General features: G+C 41.9%; 2 protein-coding genes across 11 annotated transcripts; one reads left to right on the forward strand and one right to left on the reverse strand.

Moving 5' to 3' along the window:
* Positions 1–64: 64 nt before the first annotated feature.
* On the forward strand, positions 65–11,332 carry kynu (kynureninase). Of its 3 annotated transcripts, none has more exons than XM_052058525.1 (14): positions 65–135; positions 2,946–3,132; positions 4,623–4,743; positions 4,812–4,894; positions 5,167–5,228; positions 5,301–5,372; positions 5,454–5,528; positions 5,696–5,842; positions 5,918–6,016; positions 6,092–6,165; positions 6,880–6,932; positions 7,333–7,418; positions 7,561–7,791; positions 9,173–11,332. In XM_052058525.1, exons 2-14 carry the CDS (start codon positions 2,964–2,966, stop codon positions 9,290–9,292), a joined length of 1,392 nt encoding a protein of 463 aa, XP_051914485.1. In that variant the 5' UTR covers positions 65–135; positions 2,946–2,963; the 3' UTR covers positions 9,293–11,332. The 3 variants fall into 3 exon arrangements, with proteins under 3 accessions (XP_051914485.1, XP_051914484.1, XP_051914486.1); XM_052058524.1 differs by lacking the exon at positions 65–135 and adding an exon at positions 763–1,010; XM_052058526.1 differs by lacking the exons at positions 65–135; positions 6,880–6,932; positions 9,173–11,332 and adding an exon at positions 763–1,010 and having other exon boundaries at positions 7,561–7,704.
* A 140-nt stretch (positions 11,333–11,472) lies between these two features.
* Positions 11,473–20,022, reverse strand: tmem269 (transmembrane protein 269). 8 transcript variants are annotated; one of them, XM_052058550.1, is made up of 8 exons: positions 19,937–19,955; positions 19,374–19,420; positions 18,772–18,821; positions 16,725–16,872; positions 15,799–15,896; positions 13,528–13,671; positions 12,768–12,968; positions 11,473–11,929 (listed from the first exon to the last, which is right to left on the reverse strand). In XM_052058550.1, the coding sequence occupies exons 4-8, from the start codon at positions 16,811–16,813 to the stop codon at positions 11,820–11,822; spliced, it is 642 nt and encodes a 213-aa protein (XP_051914510.1). In that variant the 5' UTR covers positions 16,814–16,872; positions 18,772–18,821; positions 19,374–19,420; positions 19,937–19,955; the 3' UTR covers positions 11,473–11,819. The 8 variants fall into 8 exon arrangements, with proteins under 8 accessions (XP_051914510.1, XP_051914509.1, XP_051914508.1 ...); XM_052058549.1 differs by lacking the exon at positions 19,937–19,955 and adding an exon at positions 19,785–19,922; XM_052058548.1 differs by having other exon boundaries at positions 18,772–19,420; positions 19,937–20,022.
* Between the last annotated feature and the right edge of the window lie 2,475 nt (positions 20,023–22,497).

The raw sequence follows: 22,497 nt of genomic DNA on the forward strand, positions 1-22,497 counted from the left end.
TCAATTATTATTTGTGGACGATTTCGCCTGTTTTGTAGTGTACGCTCATCAGTTACTAATAGTGGATCTTTGACATGTTTCTGATCTGTCAAACGAGCTGTGGGTGCCGTTGCTTCAGAATAGCTCATAGACTCGGTGAGTGCACCCGATCCATGGAAGACTTTCGTCTTTTAACCACTCACACAAACACATTCTCCCGGGTATACCGTTTTGCATTTTTGATGCCCGAGATACTTCATGAAAGCAAGAAAAGTAAGCCTTGTTTACAGAGTTTTCTTTCCTGGTTCACTGGATGTCTATGTGCACATAGTCACGTGTCATGAGAACAGCACACTTTGCTTAGGTAAATGAGGTGAATTAGAACTACGCGTACTTATTAGCGCGACTTCCACAGTTCCTCAACTCTTATGACTGAGCATAAGGATCTCAGGATTAGAGAGGTGTTGCTGCCATCGCGTGGATCTTGGAGAGAGTTGCTGACACGACTGAGAGGTCACATCAGGCCTACTACGTTATGAAATACAGTACAGGCCAATGACTGCGCGAGCTGGTTTATCAGTTGTTACGAACCTTTTTTGAGATCTGACAGATACACGAAATAATACCTTTGTGGTCGAGAATGTTTTGTCGACCACAAAGGTATTATGACTGGCCTGCCAAATGTACCCGCTAGCGTTGAGTAGAAGAACATGAAATTGTTCTGCCCGATGAATAAAGACACAGTGTACTAAATAAAGAATACTTTTAAAAAAAATTATTTGGGGACCAATTGAGACAATAATGATCGTTTCCTGCTGTGCACATGATGAGCTCTCGCCAGATCACCGAAATAGACATGTAAACATCCAAGTTACATGAAGACTTTGACTGACAAGTAGTGCACTCAATGAAGCACGTTTGAGTTGGAGGTCATAACAATTATTAACTGGAAGGAAAGATTCAGGGGTGAAAGAGCACCTCTGGATCAGATTATTGGCTACCGGCAGAAGAGAAACATCTGCAAATCAACTGTGAGTTACAACTTTATGGTCACCAATTGTTCTGTGCCTTTTATTCAGTACTCTTTTACTTAACAGTTTATCTGTCTCTGTTCTTTATCGTAACAAAATGCGGGTCGTGGAAAGTGCTGTACCCTATAGGCGTTATATGCAAGTCCAATTTTATACCCCACAGGCTGCGGTTCACTTAATATCCTGTACTGTACTGTACTCTAGTCTTCACATTCCCTGAGGGCTTGGCGTTGAGAGTCGACATTTCATTATCAACATTAGAATTAGTAACCATAACTGCAGTCCAAATAGTTCCAATACAGTACAATACAATACAATGAATGATTTGTATGGCGCTTTCACAACAGCTGCAGCTGTAACAAAGCGCTTTACAAAACATTTAACAAAAAGTAAATAATAAACAGAAAACATAACATAAAAACACGAATAGTCGTGCAATCTTAACCACTTTTTACTCACGGGCGTTGTTGTTTGAAGCTGCATGTGGTTATCGAGAATGTCATTTGTTCTGTGGTGACAGGTTTCACCCAAGATCAGCAAATAAGATGAAAAAGCAAAACCTTGTCGATTGCCAAGAAAGTTCTGAACCACACACAAACTGATTTCCTACCAGTGTGCCCCGAGATTGAAAGATGGTTATTTTCACGTGCATGTAAAATACAGCATGCACTGAAATTCTTCCTTGACTGCCTCCGTTTACAATCACAAGAATATAAAACAACAGGGACAGAGAGAGAGAGAGAAAATAAAAAGGAACATCATAATGAGAAAAAATGTTAACCTTATTTGGGGCATAAAGCACAATGTGTGTGTTTATATTTCAACTGTCAGGATGTGTGTGAGGTCTGTGGGCAGCACTTTCAGAGTTGATGTGCAATGGCGATTCAGGAGTCTGATCGCCTGTCTTGTGGTACTTGCATTTCACACTCCTGAAGTGCTTCCTTAAGGGAAGCAATGTGAAGACAAGGTGCATTGTCCCTGCGGAAGTTGGGTGCTCTCCCGATGACTCTGCAGGTGTAAATGTCCGACTCAGTTTCAATCACATGCTGGAGAGCCTTCCGGTGCTTTAATTACAGTCTCGACAACAGTGAGAGACTGAAGCAAAGCCCGGTGTGCTGTTTCACATGTGTAAACAAAGAATGTTTTATTTATTTATTATAATTTGGACCATTTTATTTGTTATTCCAGGTTTTAAAAAAAAGAACGTAAGTAGTTTTCCGCGGACGGCTCTTTTGGGATGGTGTCCGTCTGTAGGCTGACACGGGGGGGGGGGGGTTAGTTAATGACCGAGGGAACTGCAGGCTATCTCATGTAAACATCTGTTCCAGATAAGATAACAAAGTGATAAGAAAGGAATCCCAACATCAGTCAAATTGTTGATTCAAAACACAATTTTACATGACAGATTCAAATCTTCTCACATTTGACAATAATGACCTTCCGGCTAGGGAAAAAAACAAACAAAGGGTTCGACTTTTCTTCTGACTGAAACTCTCTACCCAATATGGCCAAATAAGAACTCCATCACCCAGCTGTTCCTCTTGCTAAGGAAGACAGACAGCGTAGTACTGTATGTGAACTGATCTTAAACAGCGTATTATTGTTTGCTAAATACTTCATCCACAGCTCCAAATGTAAAAAAGACAAAGCCCCTTTTACTCTGTCTTCCTGAAAGATATCACAATCACCTCAAGTCTTTAAGACTGATGAAAAAGGGAAAAAAATGCAAGAGCTCTTCTCCGTATTCCCCATTTCGCGACATCAAGCTTATAGCGAGTGCCGTTGGAGAGGAAGGCGTTAAACAATGCTGGACTAGCTGCAGAATTCAAAACGGTATGAAGCCACTTTGAAGTGGACGCGAATGTGACAGTGGCCCAGCACTCAATCATGATGCTATGTACCGGTAGTCATGTTAAAGTGTGTGTTAGTGTGCAGGCTGACCGAGAAGCAGCAATGGAGCAGATCTGTGGCTTGACTGTGAGAGAAACTGTGGAGAAGGTGGCCGCTTCGCTGGGCTGCCCGACGACTTCTGAACGGGTGGCCGCCTTCTTGGACGACCATGACGAATTAAGACACCTAAGAGAGAACTTTTTCATGCCCAAAATAGCAGATTTGCCTACCTGTGAGTGGACAATGCTTTTTTCCCCGATATTTCATAACTTTTTCGCTTTCTCTGTATTGTGGAAGAAAAAACAACAATATGAGGAAAAAAAACATGTTGAAAGACAAGCAATACAAGACAGCAATTGTGTGGACAATGTAAAACGGTGATGTCCAAACTGCAGCCCAACGTGGCCTGCCACGCTACTGAACGCAAAAAGTGTTTGTGTTGTGAAAAGTGTAGGTGTTGAAAGATCAATCACTCAAACTTTAATAGAGCACTTTTCATATACAGTATAGAAATGCAGCTCATAGTGCTAAGCAAAGCATCAAAAAATACATCATAAAAAGAGGATCCTTCCACTCCCCTCAACATAATCCCCACAAGCTTGCCTGGGCTCGCACACACACATGCATTCACACTAACACACATTTCCCCCGATGAACTCTATTAAAAGAGACATGGAGACACAGAGAAACCACATGAGAAAAAGAGCACCCAAGGGGAGTTCTTTCATGCTGACAAGAATGACAGCCGCCACACCTCCCAGTGTGTAGCCCCCCCACCATGAGGAAACACCAGAGCTTACAAAAATTAATAATAAACTAAAATAAACAACTTGAAGCAAAAGAATTAAAAGATTTTATTCAAAAGCTAAGCTAAAAAGATGTGCCTTCAGCCTCCTACAAACATCAGCAGTGTCTGCGGACCTGATGTCCTCTGCCAGGCTATTCCATAGCTGGGGACCAAAATGGCTGAATGCAGCCTCACCATGTGTTTTGGTCCTCACTCTGGGAAGACGTTAAAGGCCAGTGCCAGATGACCTCAGTATCCGTGAGTGTTGATATGATTCAAGGAGGTCAGATCAATAAGATGGCCCAAGATGTCACATATATCCCCCGTCAGTGTGACACCCCCGACAACTATTACGTTACTATTGCAAATAAGAACAATTGGTCTTAGATTGTTTGGAGCTTTTCTGCGTTGCAGTGTGCAAATAAACTATCTACGACTTTATATTGTAAGGGCATTTCTCTTTGTAACAGAAATGACATACAGGTACTTCCGTTTCAGAAGCAAACATGGTCAAAGTCTGATTGGCGAATGTATCACGTGACCGATCCTCAAGTAAACTGCTTAAGAATTGTCAACTTACTTTTGATTCGACGTTGGGGCTGCGATTTGGTTGCTGCTCACAGCAGGGGCAAAACTATTCCAGTATGATGCGGGCCAGCGGGCCACCCCCAAATCCTAAACTATTTTCATGAATACCTTCAACAGGAAGCTGTCATGTCGTAGGAAAACCCCTTGCCAGATGGTTTGCTTTCATCCTGTTTATTCAGTTCAAATTGAAGAATTTCAAAGTTGCCCATGTTTCCTTCCATTTTTTTGTATGTGGCTCTTGGAAGCAAAACGTTTGACACCTCGGTAAGAGAGAAACAAATGTCAGAGTGTGTCCACTTGCAACATGTTGCAGTGTGGAAACGTGACGTTGTTGGTATGACCCACAGCGGATCTGTCGCTGGTAGATGGCGCCAAAGACAGCATCTATCTGGTTGGCAACTCGCTGGGCCTGCAGCCCAAAATGGTCAAGAAGTACTTGGAGGAAGAGCTGGACAAGTGGGCCAAAATGTACAGCAAGTAATTTCTGCCACGATGCTGAAAAACAAACTTTGTTTGATGGAGTGTGTGTTTGTCAGGGGCGTGCACGGCCATATGCAGGGGTCACGACCTTGGGCCTGGGCTGAGAACAACATGGAGGTGCTCATGGCGAGACTTGTCGGTAACACAATACAATTGAATTGGGTTTTCCACCTTATGGTTTCCATTGGGAAAGTATCAGCGGGCTCATTTTTTCTTTGTTTTTGTCGAGCAGTGAGTACAATACGGGCAGCTGTGGCAACCTTCTGGATTCCCACATATTTGAGTTGTGTTTATTCAAATGCAACCAGTACAAAAAAAGAGTTAGTCTTTGGACCTGGACTTACTCAGACTTCCAGTAAAATGGCCTTTAACTTGCATTTATGCTGTGTTTGTGTTTTTTTTCCCCCTCAGGAGCGCACCCAGAAGAGGTTGCGTTGATGAACGGGTTGACGGTCAACCTACACCTCCTGATGGTGCAAAAGCAGACAAATTCACTGACGTAAGATATGAGAACTTGCTTCACACATCTGACTTTGCTTTGGTAGCTTTCCTTCTACCAACCCACGGCTGCGCGGCACAAGATACTTCTGGAAGACAAAGCCTTCCCTTCGGACCATGTGCGTGACTTTAATAGTCCGTGTCATTCATATGACTGCTTGGCCAGAGTGACATCATGCTACGATGCTGTCTTTTGTCAGTACGCTGCCGAATCTCAGATCCGACTACGAGGATTTGACCCTGAGCAGAGCATGTTGCTGCTGAAGCCTAGACCGGTAAATCCTATTGCCTAGAAGACAGAACCCAACCTATCGTTTACAAACATAATGAAATGATCTCAATTGGCCCCACGTTTCATTGTTATCGTTAGTATTTTTCAGATCAAATAACATTTTCAATCAGAAGTCATGTAAAATGCTGATAACTAAATCTTGGTTTCCAGGGGGAGGAGACTCTACGAACAGAGGACATCCTGGACGTGATCGAGAAAGAGGGCGCCTCTGTGGCATTAGTGATGCTCAGTGGAGTTCAGTACTACACTGGTCAGCTGTTCAACATGGCCGCCATCACCAAGGCTGCCCAGAACAAGGTGAGAAGAACGTACAACAATTACAGTCCAATTCACTTGTATGGACTGAAGATAACCACACCATCGTTTGGCCAGGGCTGCTTGGTGGGCTTCGACCTGGCCCACGCAGCAGGAAACGTTGAGCTGAAGCTGCACGATTGGGGCGTGGACTTTGCTTGTTGGTGCTCTTACAAGGTCACCCCATACGCTACATTGACGCCGGCCACGTATGATGACCAACTTTGTAAATTGATATCCATGTGTGTCCAGTATTTAAACTCCGGTTGCGGTGGGATCGCTGGGGCGTTCGTCCATGAGAAACATCAGTACACCATCAAAGCTGCGTAAGTGCACTGTTCTCTTTTCCCCTCGATAAATTCTTATATGGGGTTGCTGGTCAGGCAACTAACAAAAAAAAAACAAACAAACACCAAAGGTATTTTCCTTGAAAGCAGTAGTAAGGGGGAACACAATAAACTGACTAATTCTCTTCTATCATCCAAACTAACAAAGTGAACCTAAAACCTCACGAAAATTACATTTAAACTTCATTATAAAAGAGGTTGAGACTATTGTCAAAGAAATGGATTGTCCTTGAGCTCAGGCTGGATGCCGATTACAGGTCAACTTCCATGCACATACCAAGTCGCACAAATCCAGAATGAATGTGTTGCCTTTCATCAAGTGTGCAAAATAATCCACATGATAAGAATGATGTAAGTATGTTAAAAGTCCATTTTTGTAGCATCTTTGTCTCACCATAACATCAACTTTATAGATACTGTATTTCAAGATAAGAGGGTTGGACTTGAAAACAAATAAATAAATAAATAAGCAGGCAATGCTAAATGAAAGAAGGGATGACAGGGTACCTCTAATCTCTGCATTTACGCTGGACTCACTTTGGCTGATTTCTGATGCTTATGTGATGCTTCATATTTTTTCCCCTCCTGTCCTGACACTTCCAGGGTGCATATTCGAATTGCGTCACTTGAACCATGCGGTGAAAATCCAATCGTACTTCGTAGCATTATGACTCTGTCATACTGTCCTTGCAGGCTGACGGGGTGGTGGGGTCATGACTTAAAAACTCGTTTCCAGATGAGCAATGGTAAACACACATTTCTCATTTCTTCTTTACCACTGCAATCTTGTGGTGGCAGTTTATGGAAGTGTATTGTTGCCACACCAGGAACTTATCACCTAAAAACTTGTCATTAATGGGCAATGTGAAAATACCCTTACATGTTCTTGCTCCACGCGCCTGAGGACATCTTCTGGTATGCCGCAGTTTTGTAAAAAGCTCAGTAACTCCAGGTTCCGTGCCATTGCATGCAGAAGCGCCTGCCTTTGTGTTCTGCTGCAGGATAGGATCTAGGTCACAACACAAGTTAGGGGAGTCCTACGCGAGGCCAACTTTGTCACATTCTGTACTTTTCACATTTGTACATCATAAGTTTCACATTTTTACGTGATAATTTTCACATTTTTATACATTTTACATGATGCAGAGTTGGAGCTGCAACCCGGAGTGAAAGGCTTCAGACTGTCCAACCAGCCCGTTCTCCTTGTGTGCGCCCTGCAGGCCAGTTTGGAGGTACTGCTGTCCAGTGTGTGTGTGTGTGTGTGTGTGTGTGTGTGGGGGGGGGGGGGGGGGGGGGTTAAAACATGTTTTTGTCTTCAAATTACAGTACTAATCACTTTAAATTGAAATGGTGACAGTATTGTTTGTCTTGCAGGTTTTTAACATGACCAGCATGCAGCTACTACGCAGGAAGTCCCTGTTGCTAACGGGCTACTTAGAGTATCTAATTGGCCACTACTATAATGAGGATCCCTCCCAAGCCTGCAAACCTCACGTGCGCATCATCACGCCATCTGACCCGCAGCAGAGAGGCTGCCAGCTGTCACTCTGCTTCTCTGTGCCCATCCAAAGAATCTTCCATCAGCTGGAGAAGAGGGGTGTGGTTGTGAGTAGCCTCGAATCACCACAGTACAGTCGACCTCCGTTTACTGCGCGAGATGTGTTCCCAGGCACACCTGCGAGAGGCGAAAGTCAGAAATAAAGACAGCCCATCTAACAAAACGTCTTTTTCTAATGCATTCATTTGGTGTGTAGTCAAGTACAGGACAGTGATCCCTCGCTATTTCGCGGTTCGTTTATTGCGGCTTCAGTGCATCTCTGATTTTTTCAGACATATTCATAATATTTTTCTTTTTTCATATACATGTAGTACAGTAGTAGTACATGTAGGACTTTATGTTTACTGTATTTTGTTATTCATAAACTAACCTAACTTATACATGTTTAAATCTATGAGTATACAGCATTAAGTCATGTTAATTACTTCCAAATTTACTTCTACATGCATGTATGCCATTAAATTTGGCCTTATAAATATTATATACATGTACCGATATGGGGGGGTCGCTACGTCGCAGATTTTCGTTTATCGCGGGTGGTTTTGGTCCCCATTAACCGCGATAAACGAGGGATTACTGTATAGTATTTTATTTAATACATTTTATATGACACATTCCAGCTAATGAAAACACGCTGTTTAAAGTATTCCTAACCGCCTGTTCAGAAGAGAATGAAACATGGTACATTTAAACACCCAAATGTGCAACCAAACCGTTTCATTTCTCATTTCATGTCCTGTAACAAAAGGCTGCTAGCTTAACGGTAACATACGTTGTTGTATGTTACGGTAATTATGAATTTTCAAACAACTGCTACTTTGACACACAGAGCAGCAGCGCATAGCAGCAGAGTACACAACAATACCTAAGTTTTAAGTTTTATTCCTCGCTTTGACATTTGAAGTATGAGTGTTGTGTAGAAATCATCTCAGATGGGCTAACAAATAGCACCTATATGGCGGGCAGCGTTATTTTACTTTAAGAAACTGATGGATTTGAACACAAATGGTGTAGCAACACCTGTAGACAGACCAACACCACCGGTGTATGTTCTTTATCTTGTATGAAAAATGACTAAATGATTGCAAAATACTGAGCTGTTTACAGTGGCGCGTGAATGACTGTTTTTCCTTTCCCGGCATGACTGTTATACTTCTGTACGGTGGCCAAGTAGTGCATACCATTAGGAGCCTCCATTAATCAATCATGGTGCACACACTCTTTAATTCTTCACATTCTATTTAATTATATTATTACTTGTCTTTTATATATCGGGCGTAGGATTGTGCAATGCTATTTTCATTGTTAAAACACTTATTTTTGCTTTTTTTTAATGGAGAGGCTGTAACACATTAATGGCATTTCCATCTATTTCATTGGAGAAAGATGGGGACCTGTGTGACATTGTGTTTCCTTTAACCCCCCAAGTGTGACATGCGTCAACCGAGTGTGCTGCGCATCGCCCCGGTGCCACTCTACAACTCCTTCAGTGACGTCCATCGCTTCATCCAAAGTTTGGAAGCGTCTGTGGCCGCCAGCTGCCAGTGAGCCACCTGCAGTCAGCAAGTCCAAAAAGACTCTTAAAAAGACGAAATAAACAAATTAAAATAAAACAAAAAACGATGAACTTTTTATTTTCATCGCTTGCTCTATAACACTACGTCAAAACAAAAAAAAATAGAACTCAACACAGTATGCATTCAAGCTTAAAAACAAAAACAAAGTGCCACCAAATTGTGTGAGCGTGGGGCCCCAAATTTCATGGTCGATAAAGTGTCACAGAAGAGCAGGACAAATCTGACGGCCCAAATTAATGATGAAAAAAAATTGTGTTCTTGCTAACCACTACTCACTAGGTACTCGAAATTTCCTTTCCAAATCCATAACCCCATTTGCCTGCCATATGTGCCCTGGGATAGACTGGCAACCAATACTTGGTGTAGTCAAATCAACATCTAGTACCGGTACTTACTTCAAGAGAAGATTCTGGAGATTAAACACAAGAGTCAAGATTTGTATTTGTATAGATATTTCTTTTTTATTAATCATTTGTTATTCAACAGTATAAGAAAAGCTCCAGCTATTAATAATTTCCAAAATAGAGTAATTTAAAAGTTCTCACTGATGAATCACAAAAATCATCGTGAATTGTGATTACATGTATTGCAAGTTGTCTAATCTGTCTACATTTTAAACAATGCAGTGATCGGCAGCAAAAGAAAAGAAATTGTCGAAATGATTGTGTCAGAGTGCCACATCGATATTTCTTTCTTCAAATATTGCCTGACAACACGTAAAGCTAAATACTGTTTGTCTATAAACATTCTATTGTAAAAATTCCATTACAGTCACCTTTTTGCTATTTTTTAAAATACAAAGCAGCTCAACAAGACAATGTGATTACGGTAACTGAAGTCACACAAACTTCACACAATCTGGGTGCAATCCACACAAATTATATGTACGGTATATATATATATATGTGTGTGTGCAACTTTTTCAAAGAGCTTCAAGAGAACCATGGCACAGAAGATTCAACACTAAAAGACTTTCACAGAAGGAATGTGTCGGTTGTACTTTCAAATCTTTATGCTTAAAGATGATCACCGCGGAATGAAGTCAAGATTGCCTGTTACTGTTATTTGCATCAAGCTTCTGACCACTTCACTCTTTTTACTGTTCAGTTGCAGTTAAGAGTATGACATTCGGACAACCCTTTGTGGATTTTCAACTCAGAACCTTTCTAAAACAGGCTATAAAAAACAAAAACAAATGAAAAACTGTCCCTAAATCACTAATTGCATGCGGGAAAAGAGAACAATTAATTTCCAGTGACACTTAAAAAACTGATGCTAAAATTACAAAAGAATCTATGATCAAACACATGCTAATAGTTAATAGTTAATGTCGAGGAGGCAGTTTTCAATTAATATATATTTTTTTAATTTCATATTTACTGTCATTATGACTTGGCAGTCCCAAAAAAGCTATATAATAATAAGGTGCTTACAAGGAGACAGGTCAACTGTTGGCCACATCGTGTGCCTGCTCTGAGTGCATAACAAATGATGGACACCTTGTAAGTTATGCCTTCTCTCAGTTAGTTGTTTTTCCTCGGGTAAGGTGTTTTCTTGCTCGTCACATAATAGGCACAAGAGGGCCAGAGACGATCATTGATCGTTTACTGCTGTCTGGTAATCCAGTTTTGACAAATATGACAACGTTTTTTGTTTTGTTTTTTAATGAAAATGTCAAACTTTTTTGAACGAAAATTTTAAACTCCCACTTTAAGCAAACCATCTTGATGTTGAAACTGTAATGATGGAAAATAAAGCTTCAAATTTGCTTCATGGACCAATTGTTGTATGTTGAATCCTCCAGATGGCACTGTTGGTTTAAATGAAGAGGTTAAAGAAATGACCATTTGAAGTAATGACTTTCATATTTGAAATAATGTGCTTTCAGCTCGATGTTGAACACAGAGTGCCATCAAGAGAAATAAAAAAGAAAATACAACTGGTTCATGAAGCAAATGTGACGCTTCATTTTCCAAACATTAGAATACTGTTAAAAAAATAATAATAATAATACAGAGAACACCAAATTTGGCATATAGAAAATGTTGCATGGTTCTCTATCCATGGAGGTTAGGATGTTGTACGTGATTGCAGATACAATATGTGCAAAACAGATTGGGTACATGTGTACAAGAAATGTGTGTATGTCATTTAATTTATTTGGCACTCTGCGTCCATTTGCATAAAACTGATAAAACTGGAAATTGGATTAAGACTGTCGAGATCACACCAGAGACCAATCAGATCACAATTATTTTTAAGATGGGGGGTGGGACAAGACTTATCTTGTTCACCTTTAGAGAAGGCATCAGAGTTAATCGTGTTAGGATATCTGTCTTTCTCATCTGGATTCTCCCTGCAAGGTGTCACATCCAATATTTTAAAAAAGGAGGGGGGGGGGGAATCCTAAATACAGCAGTGTTTGTTTGTGGTGAATGAGCTTCTGGTGAGCCTCCATGGCAGCTAGCCGCAATCTGGAATTGGCCACCTTCTCATTTTTACACTTTACTGCTCCAAAGAGATGTTGGGAACAAAATGTAGGAGATAGACCACAGTAGGTAGTACACACAGGGGGGGAGGAAGAACGAGCAGAACAGCATGACCACTCCTAAAAAGGAGAAATGAAAAGTGGGGGGGGGGGGGGATAGAATTTAGTTCGGAGAAGACAATGTGTTGTCAGTCAAATGAATGCCAAGGCAACGCGGTGCCAATAGGAGTGACGGATGGTGCAGTTTTCATATTTCAAAAAAGATTTTAATATTTAATACAATACAGTAATGAAATTACAAATTTGTGTGTTAACGTGCTTCCCTATTCTGACTGCAGCACTTTTTATATTTCCTTTGTGACAGACGCAATAAAAAGATTTTGATACTCTCAGTGCTTGGTTCTCCAATCTGCCAATAAATTCAATATTCAACAAAGATTCAATAAAAAGGACAAACGCAACCCTCTACGATGGTACGGTACAATATTTCATGACGATTAAAAAAAAAAAGACAAGTATGTTGCCGGGTTATGTCTTCTTTTCTTTTGATTATCATTGCTGCTCTCAGATAACATCATGGAAGTAGAAGCCTTACGTTGACGGTGTGAAAAGATATTAGCAGTTGGAACTGCTCTGTCCATATTGTTTGGCACCTTTTTTGAATATGGGCTGGTTCCAACTGTAGGTATAACCTACACACGCAAGTATGTCTTTTTTTCATTTTGAGAGTCCAAGTTGAAGTTATATTTGAGGTTGCCTCATCATATGTCCAGCTGCAATTGTGCTCAATGCTAATGAGCATTTTACAGAAACAACAAATTGATGTCTTGAACAATTCCACTTACCATTTCACTGTACTGAACTAACAGAACATGCTCATCACATTGCAATACCATTAAAATTAGTTACATTGCACTGAAAGACTTTTTTTTTAGCGCTGAGAAAAGAATGGACTTACCTCCAGCATAGACAACTTTCTTCCAGGCCTCTGACTCCAGCACTCGGTCGTGAGGGTAGAAACTCTGATTAATCATGAATAGGATCATGGCCACAGCGAGGACTCGCAGCATGGCCGTGTTGTTGCCCGACAGCAACGAGGCACTGGCGAGGACGCCCGCCGAGTAGGTGCAGGGCAGTCCACAATACATGAATGGGATTCCTGAAGGCCGAGACGAGAAATACTTGAGTTTAGAGGTTCCCTCTGTGGGCCATATGTTGGCGTGTTCCTAATGAATTGTCTTGCCGAAACGTAAAAAAAAACAATTTAAAAAAAGCGCACATCAGACATAAAATAAAACATACGCGTACAAAACTTTTTGACAAAAATGACTCCTCCCTACCTGAGCTATGGGACACGGAAAAGCTCTGACATGAATGTGACATAGCACATGACTGTTACGATTGCATCAGTCGCTTGACTTGTGAATCACTCGCCACACAGCTTTATCGTTATGGAAAATAGATCAAATTTTAAAATACATCAAGTGGCGCTACACCCAAACCCTCAACTTAGCTATCCCTCCGATGACCTCCTTTCTAATGCTATCCAACGTGGTCACTCCTGAGAAGCTCCTCGTCTTCGTCTCTTGCCCCTCAGTACCTTGGGCATCTATTTCGTATTTATTTGAAAACCACGCTGGAAGAATGGATCCAAACATCCAAACCCTGGCAGCCCATCTGCGCATGTTAGGAAACCAGGTTCGGTTTTAGAAACTCACCGCTCGAGAAGAAACAGAGGCGAACAAAAACTGAGAGGATGTAACACATGCAGAGGATGTGATCCAACAGGTCAGGCGTCCTCAGCAGCAGGGATGTGGCGATCCCAAACGTTGTGAAATCTGCAAAATCATCCAGCTTTGCACCTTGAGAAAGAAAGGGGGATGAGACAAGATGAGTTAGATGAAAAAATGGTCTGTATTTTACTGAACACGGTGTTCCGCCGCACGGTCATCCGCAATGTGGAAATTTCAGCGTCAGCGGCCATTCAGCAAACAACATTCTCCACTGCCTTGTCTCTTGATCCCTCAGGAGAAGCGGGCGTGCTTTTGAGCAGAAAAGGAAGAGGTGAGTCGGGCCACGGCTGCATTGGACGAGGTGACATTCTGAAGCGCAGGGTCAACCATTTTAGCAATTTCAGATATGCACAGAAACCAAAGCAATGGGATCACATGAACAATTGAGAGGCCGTCCAGTGGAATTAGTCTACCTAATCACAAAGTTCATTTGACATAATACATGAGAGGGCAAAACAACATTCACCTGCAAAGTCATGCAGAAAAACACGGCACAGACACAAAGGCCCCCTAACATGTGCAGCCAACAATGGATGATGCACCTCAGAGCTATTTTGGGCTTTTGAGGAAAAAAATGTAGTTATTGTGACTTGTGAGCGGATGACTGAAGTGCTGAGCTTTTCAAATGAGAAAACTGAATGAAAACTCAAAAGCTTTACGGGCTGTGTTCTCCCATGTGTGAAAGTGGGCAAGGTGCGCAGACGCATGCTTTTCTGGTGCTTGGATTTCCCCATCGGCTTAAATCGGTCATTGACGGGCACGCATTCTGGGTTGAGTGAACCAAAAACATCAAATCTGGCCTGTTAAATCTTCTCCCGTCAATTCAAGCATCTTTCATCTGATGCGCTTCTGAGGTTTGAGTAAATGAAGCACTCTGTGAAGGGGAAACGTCATTTTGCACTTTATATGACACACCCAATGCTGGGAAAGCTCATTTTCTTTGCGAACAAGTTCAAAGTTCAATTTAGTTGTTTTACACTTCGTAGTCAATTATTTTGCCCCCTTTTATCATTTTACGTAAATACGTCAGAGCTGGGGACCAAGTTTGCAAGTCACGGCTGTTTTGAATACAAAGAGACTCGCAAAGTACATTCCCACGAAGGTCGCACATGCAGAGTAAAAAAGAGTGTACTCCTCATTCTTGATGTTGACAAACAGCCATTGAGTCACGCTGCTTACTAACAAGCAAAAAGAGTCCAACAGCTCGAAGCAACGACTTCCCCAACGACCATGACCGCATCAAGAGACTGAGCATGAAAACATTACATATCATTACTTGCATTGTCATCATCCATGAGTGTTTTTGAGAATATCAGTGTTATCTGGTTTTCTGTAGTGTTTTATTTTATTTTTTTGTTTTTTAAGCAAACTTCTCGTTTTCACCTTTTATTCACTATAACCAACACTGGTCTCTGTGTGCCCTGCGATTGGCTGAAAGGATGTACCCCCGCCAACTGCCGGAAACGTCTGCGATAGGCTCCAGCACGCCTGCAGCCATCGTGAGGATAAACGGCTTGGATAATGGATGGATAATCGCGTTGAGTGTTGCAGGGAAATGGAGTCTATCGCAGTTGATTTCACGCAAGGCGCACAAAGACAGACAACAGCGTCCCTGAGTGGGAAGTGACTCCACGTCGCCTGCATATAAATCCACTGAAGTGAAAGAACCACTACACTGTCAAGTGACTGGCCATACGAGCTTGTACTTGATCAAGTATCAAGTACAACTTCATTGTCAAATACAGCACAAATGAAATTCCCTCCCGCTTAAACAGACAACAAGAGGAGCCGCTGCGGGTGCCCGCGCTGCGGATGCAAGTCTAACTTGATAATGATTGAACACTCCCTGAAAATGTGAAAACCCATTAAACTTTTTGTAGTAGAGTGCTTTTCGGAAATGTTATGAAAGCTTAGTTAAGCTCTGTCAAAATGTTCAACTATATGCAGGTACTTTTTTAATTTGACATTTAATGTCCGTAATTCTAACCTACAAACAACTTTCTGCTCAAACCTGAACTTGAATACATAATGAATTATTTAAAAGCAATACGCATCCTTTCTCAAGGCTGTTTGCCTTACGGATTTTGTAAGATAATCCGGATGATTAACTGGCTTAGTCTCCGAGAGCAGGGAGCTTTGTGTTCTTCCAAACTGAAAAGCCCAACAAAGCACTATCGACCACAACACTCCACTTACCTAGAGCAGAACAGGTGCCAAGCCTCCTGGCAACAGCTCCATCGGCCAGATCCAGCAGGTAGCCAATCAGAATCGACCAACATGCCGCATGATGGCGCCTAAACAAATCAGAATTATTTGATGGGAGCAAAATGCATGAGGATATGCAAATGTTGAGCCGAGAAAGGGCCTGGCTATTCATATCTGTTATTTTTATACAGTATTTGGATCTTTGGTTCTATATTAGGAATAGCACCACATCATGGCATTTACCTTTCACCACCAGGGGTCAATGCATTCTGGGTGATTGTCCGTTACGTGTCCCAGAGCTGTGCTTGTGCGGTCTGGATTATTTTGCCACCATGGTAGGACGTATGTACGTATCTAATTAAGTGTATTCAACGCGACTTGTGAGGGTGTTAGTGTCTTTTCAGTTTGTTAGGTAAGGTTGAACATTTGGATTATAATTCAAAATGGGCCAACGTGCTTGGCAACAATTCTGTAGTCACCCCCCCCAAAAAAAACACCATGCCTATCATGAAGTGCAGTGTTTCTTCAGATGGAACTGGCATCATAAGGTGGAGGGAATTATGAACAGTTAGAAACCGCCATCAGTCTGAGCAGAAGTCTTTCCAGCTTCTGCTAGAGAGCAGCCTAGCTAGGATGTCTGAGATTATATTTCGGGTTCACCAGAGGCACTTTACATCGGGGCCAGTGTGCTGTGACTCCCCGTTTCATGAGCCTGAATGTGGTTGGCTCATTTTCAATGCTCGCGACACTTGTGCAACCACATTTGAGGCTAAAGTTTTCAAATGATGCACAGTATCTTGGTCTCATCTTATTTTGGTATCTCCCAAAAACCCTGCATTTCAACAACATCACAATCACTGTTATTGCAAAAAAGTTGTAAAGGATATTCTTCAATGAATAGACCTGCATGGACTCACCCATCAAGACTGCCGAGGATGGAGGCTATGCCCATGACCATGTTGGCAACTGATAGGGCGTTAGCAGCATTTCTACGAGCAAATTCCATGATCTGGAGTCCCGTGGCCTGATCGCTGAGAAACAACTTGTTGGTGCACTGGAAGAGACCTGCGATCATATTACAGCGGCAGTTAGTAGCCATCCCGGTGAAGCTATGTGCCAGACTAAAGCTAAAACCCTACCTATCCCACAACCGAGCCGGTTGACCTTAGTGTGTCGAAACGTGAACCATTTGTCCCAGTCTGAGTCAAATCTCAGCTGTGAAAAGCAAAAACTGGATACGAAACGACCTATCGGAGTCTGCTACCTAATATAAAAGAAGCATCACTTGTCGCCACACATTTATTGGGCGGGAACCGGCAATACAACATATAGGCCCATATTCGGATAACAAGAATGCATTCGTTTAGTCAGGGGTGTGCAGCCTACAGCATGCATCATTAGTGTCCTCCACCCACGCAATCGAAGATTTGTTAACTATTCCACTGGTCAACAGCAAATTTTAATCAGAGACCCTCAATTGTATTTTCACGCTTATTTCAAAAATGTCTTTACTTCTTTTTAGCACATCGAGTTTTTGAGACATTTTCATTTTTGGGTTTGAAGTTTGACTGAATAAAGTTTGCGAGAATACGGATTTGCCATGCGTTGTAATTTACAGCCTAATGTTTTCCGAAAAAAATAAGTCCACCTCTTGTTGGACCAAAGCCTGAATTCAGAAAAATTCTAAACATTACTACAGTATATCGCGTATTACATAATTCCAAAGACCTGATGTGCTAGCAAAAAGAAACGCTGGCCGATTCAGAATCAGTTAAAAAAAAACAAAAAAAAACCCCACATACGTTTACTGTACCTACATCTCTGGTCAGTATTTGACAGTTTCCATTAGGCAGTCAGACATTATCAAGGGTTTCTCTCGTGCTACATATCACACACCACTTTGAATTTACTTGCATTCAAACATGTGCATTGAGTGCAGGTGATTAAAATATGGTTGAGGACCGGACTTGGGCATTGCTGCTCAAAAGGGTCACAAAGCGTGTTGGAGCCCATCCCAGCTATCTTTGGGCGAGAGGCAGGGTACACCCTAAACGGGTCGCCAGCCAATGGCAGGGCGCACATAGAGACACGTGCGTTCAACACCTATATACGGACAATTTAGAGTCTTCAATGAGCCTCGTTTGTGGAATGTGGAGTACTCGTAAAAAACCCAAACAGGCACAGGAAGAACATCCAAACTCCACACTGGAAAGCCGGAGCCTGGGTTTGAGCCCAGAACCTCTGCAATGAGAGGTGGATGTGCTATAACCAGTTGTTCAGTTGTTCATGATGCTGCCACATGATCAATTAAAGTGCTTTTTTCTGTCAGTACACACACATATATACACACTCACACAAGCACTGCTCACGAACAATGGACATTTGGGTAACTACGTACTTTCACTATTGGCTAGAGTGAGAGTGTGAATTAATTGCAACAACTGCATTGACATATACCAGACGTGAGATCAATTTGTCTGCTGGCTAGCACCAATCAAGAGCGGTGACCTAGGACAATGTGGCAGCAGCTAATGGCCCCAGTCGATTGACAAGGGCCACCCAAGCATCGATTTTAAAGTAGAAAAAAAAAGCTTGCCTGCGTTGTTCGAGTTTACTGCTGAGAGAGCATACAGTACACTGAAAAAGACGCCGTTTGCTTTTGGCTTCATTTACAAGTTCTTGTGTGTTTACAGTGACGCTAAATTTTGCAATACAGATTCGAGTAACAGCTATATACACGACATACATACTGTGCAGCCATCAACACAAAGTCAGCGAGATGTAATGAAAGCTGACACCAGCTCGCACGGGCCAAAAAAAACCCTGTCTTTACCCCCCACAAATCAATATTCGCTTTCTCTCATGTCATAGTACCGTCCAAGACAGCGTGCTTAGATCATGACTTCAAAAGTTGCAATATAGATTTAAATGGTGCATTGTAGCAGCCCGTATAGCAAGTTTCACCCTGAACTTCCTGTGATTCCAAAGGCAGGGCAGTTCAAGAGATTCTTCATCTGAAAGAAAACAGCGGATGAGACAAGAGCAGACAGCCACGAACAACTTTTTTTCACTGCAGGAATGCTTTTACTTTACTGAAACGTCCAATTCTGCATGACACCTGAAAATACTTTCAGACACATTAACTTGTGAGTATCACAAAAGAGAAACATGTAGTTCGTCTTTTGAGGGCTGTTGTTGAGTATGTATAATATGTCGCTGGAAATCAAACGCACACCGATTCGGCCAATTTCAAGCAGCTCACTACATCTGAGTTGCTGTTGAATGTATGATGGCAAGTCCCATGTTACACAAGACTACCACGTTACCTATTATTGACTGAAAGGCTGAATGAGAGGACAGAAGAACAACAGGTATTGAAAAATAAAGACATGACATTCATTTGAGCGCTAAGACGACGGGAACATACAAATGCATGCAGGCTATACACGATATGAGTACGGCGATCATTTAAGAAAACCTCATCCCATTTATTCACTGCAACCAAAATCAATCCCTAATTTGCCCAGACGAGTGCACAGTAATCCAGATTAGATTGATGCACCTACCGGAGGATGGCGTCAACAGGATCATGACTGTCTCTGAATCACAACAGCTGAAAGACAACGTGACAATGTATGTGAAAAAAAACATCAAATATTCCACTTTTCAAACTTTTTTTTTTCCAGACCCAAACTGTTGCTTTAGTTTTCATTCCCATTTGACCGAACACACACTGCTTTTTGTTTTTTTCAAACGCCTCTCCAAATATTTGGCACCTGTTGTCACAGCGCTGCACCATCAGCACCACCCATCTTGTTCACACATTTAGTGCAAAATTCCCAGAAATACAATCATGCAAATAGTATAACGCAGGGAGGCTCTGTTGCAAGTGGCGCAACCGTGTCACAAACAATGCAATTTCACTTTAAATGCGTCATTTTGTGAGACTACGAGTTGATCATCTTACGTCACCTTACCTGGAGTTAGCGCCAAGCAGAAGAGAAAATACTCAAATTAAGCGATCAATGCCGATTAAACACGCCCCCGAACTGCGCGCTCTTTCTTTACGACTATTTTCCTTCCAATTCTCGTGACTTTATTCTGTCAGCAGCATCGGCAGCACGTTTACCTGTCAACGTCGCGGGAGCGTCACCAACGCAGCCTTTTAAAGCGCAAGGCGCAAAGCGCTGGAAGATTCCTCCGGAAGTGACGCGTTCTAGGCTTCAACGAGTCACGGATGGTCAGCGCTCGCGGACAAAGCGTGCAAGAATGTGCATGGAGCGGGATAAGTGCAAAACGGAACATGCGTGACATTTTTGACATTGCACACTGCGCCTCAAAAAAAAAATGCTGTGGTGACTATTCAACTCAAAAGCATTCACATTCAGAAATATATGGAGTTCATATATTAAGCTGGAACTAAAGCATTGTGCACGTTCCCATCAAATGAATCCATATTTTTGCATCTCATTTCAGAAATGTCTCAAGTGTCCTCTAATGGCAACATTCACTATTTAAAACATTTCACGATAACATGTCTCTGGCATGCTTCACACTGAACATACTCTTTTAATACCCTGGTTGAAATCACTAGGTTTAGTCTCATGGCCCTGCTTGCCTCACTCCTACACTGAAAAATATACTGATGGACAAGCATTCATTCATTCATTCATCTTCCTAACAGGCTTGATCCTCACTAGGGGCGCGGGCGGGGGGTGCTGGAGCCTATCCCAGCTGTCTCCAGGCAGTAGGCGGGGGACACCCTGAATCGGTTGCCAACCAATCGCAGGGCACACAGAGACGAACAACCAACCATCCACGCTCACACTCACACCTAGGGACAATTCAGAGTGTTCAATCAGCCTGCCATGCATATTTTTGGAATGTGGGAGGAAACCGGAGTACCCGGAGAAAACCCACGCAGGCCCGGGGAGAACATGCAAACTTTAGACACTAGAGGGCATCACTCACGAGTTAACAAGACATCACTCCGTGTTTATATTGACTGATATACAATACAATACAATACAATACAATACATGCTGATTTATATAGCGCTTTCACAACAGCGGCAGCTGTAACAAATATGTCATATTTCAAATGATCCTTGCAGTTGTGGATATGTGTATTGCTTGTTCATTTCCCTGTTATTCGAGTCAAAGGTTTTGTGACTATTGAAAAGTCATGGTGATACATTTTATGTTTCAAATCAATCAATTTGCACTCAGGAGACTTCTGTTTAAGAAAAAGTCAAGTGAATAAGCAGTTGCGAGTGATATACCTGTTTCAAATGAACCAAAAGAAATTCTTAAGATTGTTGAAATTAAAATAAAAATGGAAATGTGAAACAGACTGGCTTACTAAAATTTGTTGAACAATATTGTTGTTCAATGTAAAGAATGTCAGCCAAGGTCGGCCCCCCGACATTTTACCACATAAAATCTGGCCCCCTTGGCAAAAAGTTTGGACACCCCTGCCTTAAAGTCTAGTGACTGTTACTACGAACTTTCTTATCATCTCGTTCGAGATTCTATCGTTGCCTAAATTTATTCTCCTTGCTATTTTTTTACGCAAGCGTTTTCTGTTGCCCCCTTATTTATTCCTGGTCCTTATTTTGACCAGCGTCTTCTGTTGTTTTCGTCCAGACAGGTATTTTGTGTTTTATATTAAACCTCATTTTTTCTGACAACCATTTTTTCTGTGTCTGCTATTTTGGGGATCCACTTCCTTATTTTGTTGTGCACGAAGCAATTATTCTATCGCTTCGGGCACAACGTAACAGTTGTATTTTTCACTTAATTCATTAGCAAGCCATTTGTCAATTGTTGTTGTCAGCATATCTGTGTATTTGGCGCATGCAGTGTAGGGAACACCCAACTCAAATACTGCCCAAAGTCAATGTGTCACTGACATCGGGGAAATGATGTATTTTCCATATATGACAAGAGCCGTACAAGGGCAACACGCAGGTAGAAGGTGAAAACCATAAAAGCAACATAGCGGAGCAGAACCAGTTCAGAAGTGACCGCAAAGAAAAAGCCTAATCATTTGGCTGAAGGATCATCCATGTTGAAGTAAAAGTGAACAATGCAGAGGAGAATTAATTTTTTTTATAAATTATTGGTGCGGTATCCTCAATGGGAGAGTCCTGAAAGGAACAACTTCAGCTGAGGGCTGACATGGAAGCGTCACATTGTTGAGCCAAACTGGGTTATTTTTCAATCAACTGTTTTTGAGTGTACACATTGTTTAAGGAACTTGGACAAAGTATCCATCAAGGATATCCCTCGCTATTCTTGAACCTCCTCCAGAGCACTGAGCAGCAATTTAAAGAAGGGCCTTACGCCTCCTCTTGCATCCACGGGAATGAAGGTGCAATGTTAACATTTTTTCAAAACGTGTTTTACCTGTACGTGTTCAATGTGAGTTATCAGTATTCTCATAAAAATAGATCCAATGACATCCAGACATGCACACAAAATGCTTATGCGTAGCCGAGAAATAACTACCATGTGTACACAAAATACTACTTGGGGTAAAATTTCTATCCCTTGCAGAGTACAATATTATTACAACGCAATATTGATCATACCCGCCAGATGCCTCTAAAGAGTAGTCTCTCTCTCTCTCCCTCTTACACGCGCGCGCGCACACACACACACACGCACACACGCTCACACGCAAAGTCCA

Source organism: Hippocampus zosterae, chromosome 2 (assembly GCF_025434085.1).
Source record: "Hippocampus zosterae strain Florida chromosome 2, ASM2543408v3, whole genome shotgun sequence".
NCBI classification, from domain to species: domain Eukaryota; kingdom Metazoa; phylum Chordata; class Actinopteri; order Syngnathiformes; family Syngnathidae; genus Hippocampus; species Hippocampus zosterae.

What these genes read in the sequence shown, in the direction of transcription:
- kynu (XM_052058525.1), top strand. Translation starts at nt 2,964, where the DNA reads ATGGAGCAGATCTGTGGCTTGACTGTGAGAGAAACTGTGGAGAAGGTG. An exon ending in TGCTGCTGAAGCCTAGACCG is followed by an intron (nt 5,529 to 5,695) that starts GTAAATCCTATT and finishes CTTGGTTTCCAG; the next exon opens with GGGGAGGAGACTCTACGAAC. An exon ending in CCCTGCAGGCCAGTTTGGAG is followed by an intron (nt 7,419 to 7,560) that starts GTACTGCTGTCC and finishes TTTGTCTTGCAG; the next exon opens with GTTTTTAACATGACCAGCAT.
- tmem269 (XM_052058543.1), bottom strand. Translation starts at nt 16,906, where the DNA reads ATGGCTACTAACTGCCGCTGTAATATGATCGCAGGTCTCTTCCAGTGC. An exon ending in CCTCTGTTTCTTCTCGAGCG is followed by an intron (nt 12,969 to 13,527) that starts GTGAGTTTCTAA and finishes CTCGGCCTTCAG; the next exon opens with GAATCCCATTCATGTATTGT. An exon ending in GAAAGTTGTCTATGCTGGAG is followed by an intron (nt 11,930 to 12,767) that starts GTAAGTCCATTC and finishes TCTCCTTTTTAG; the next exon opens with GAGTGGTCATGCTGTTCTGC.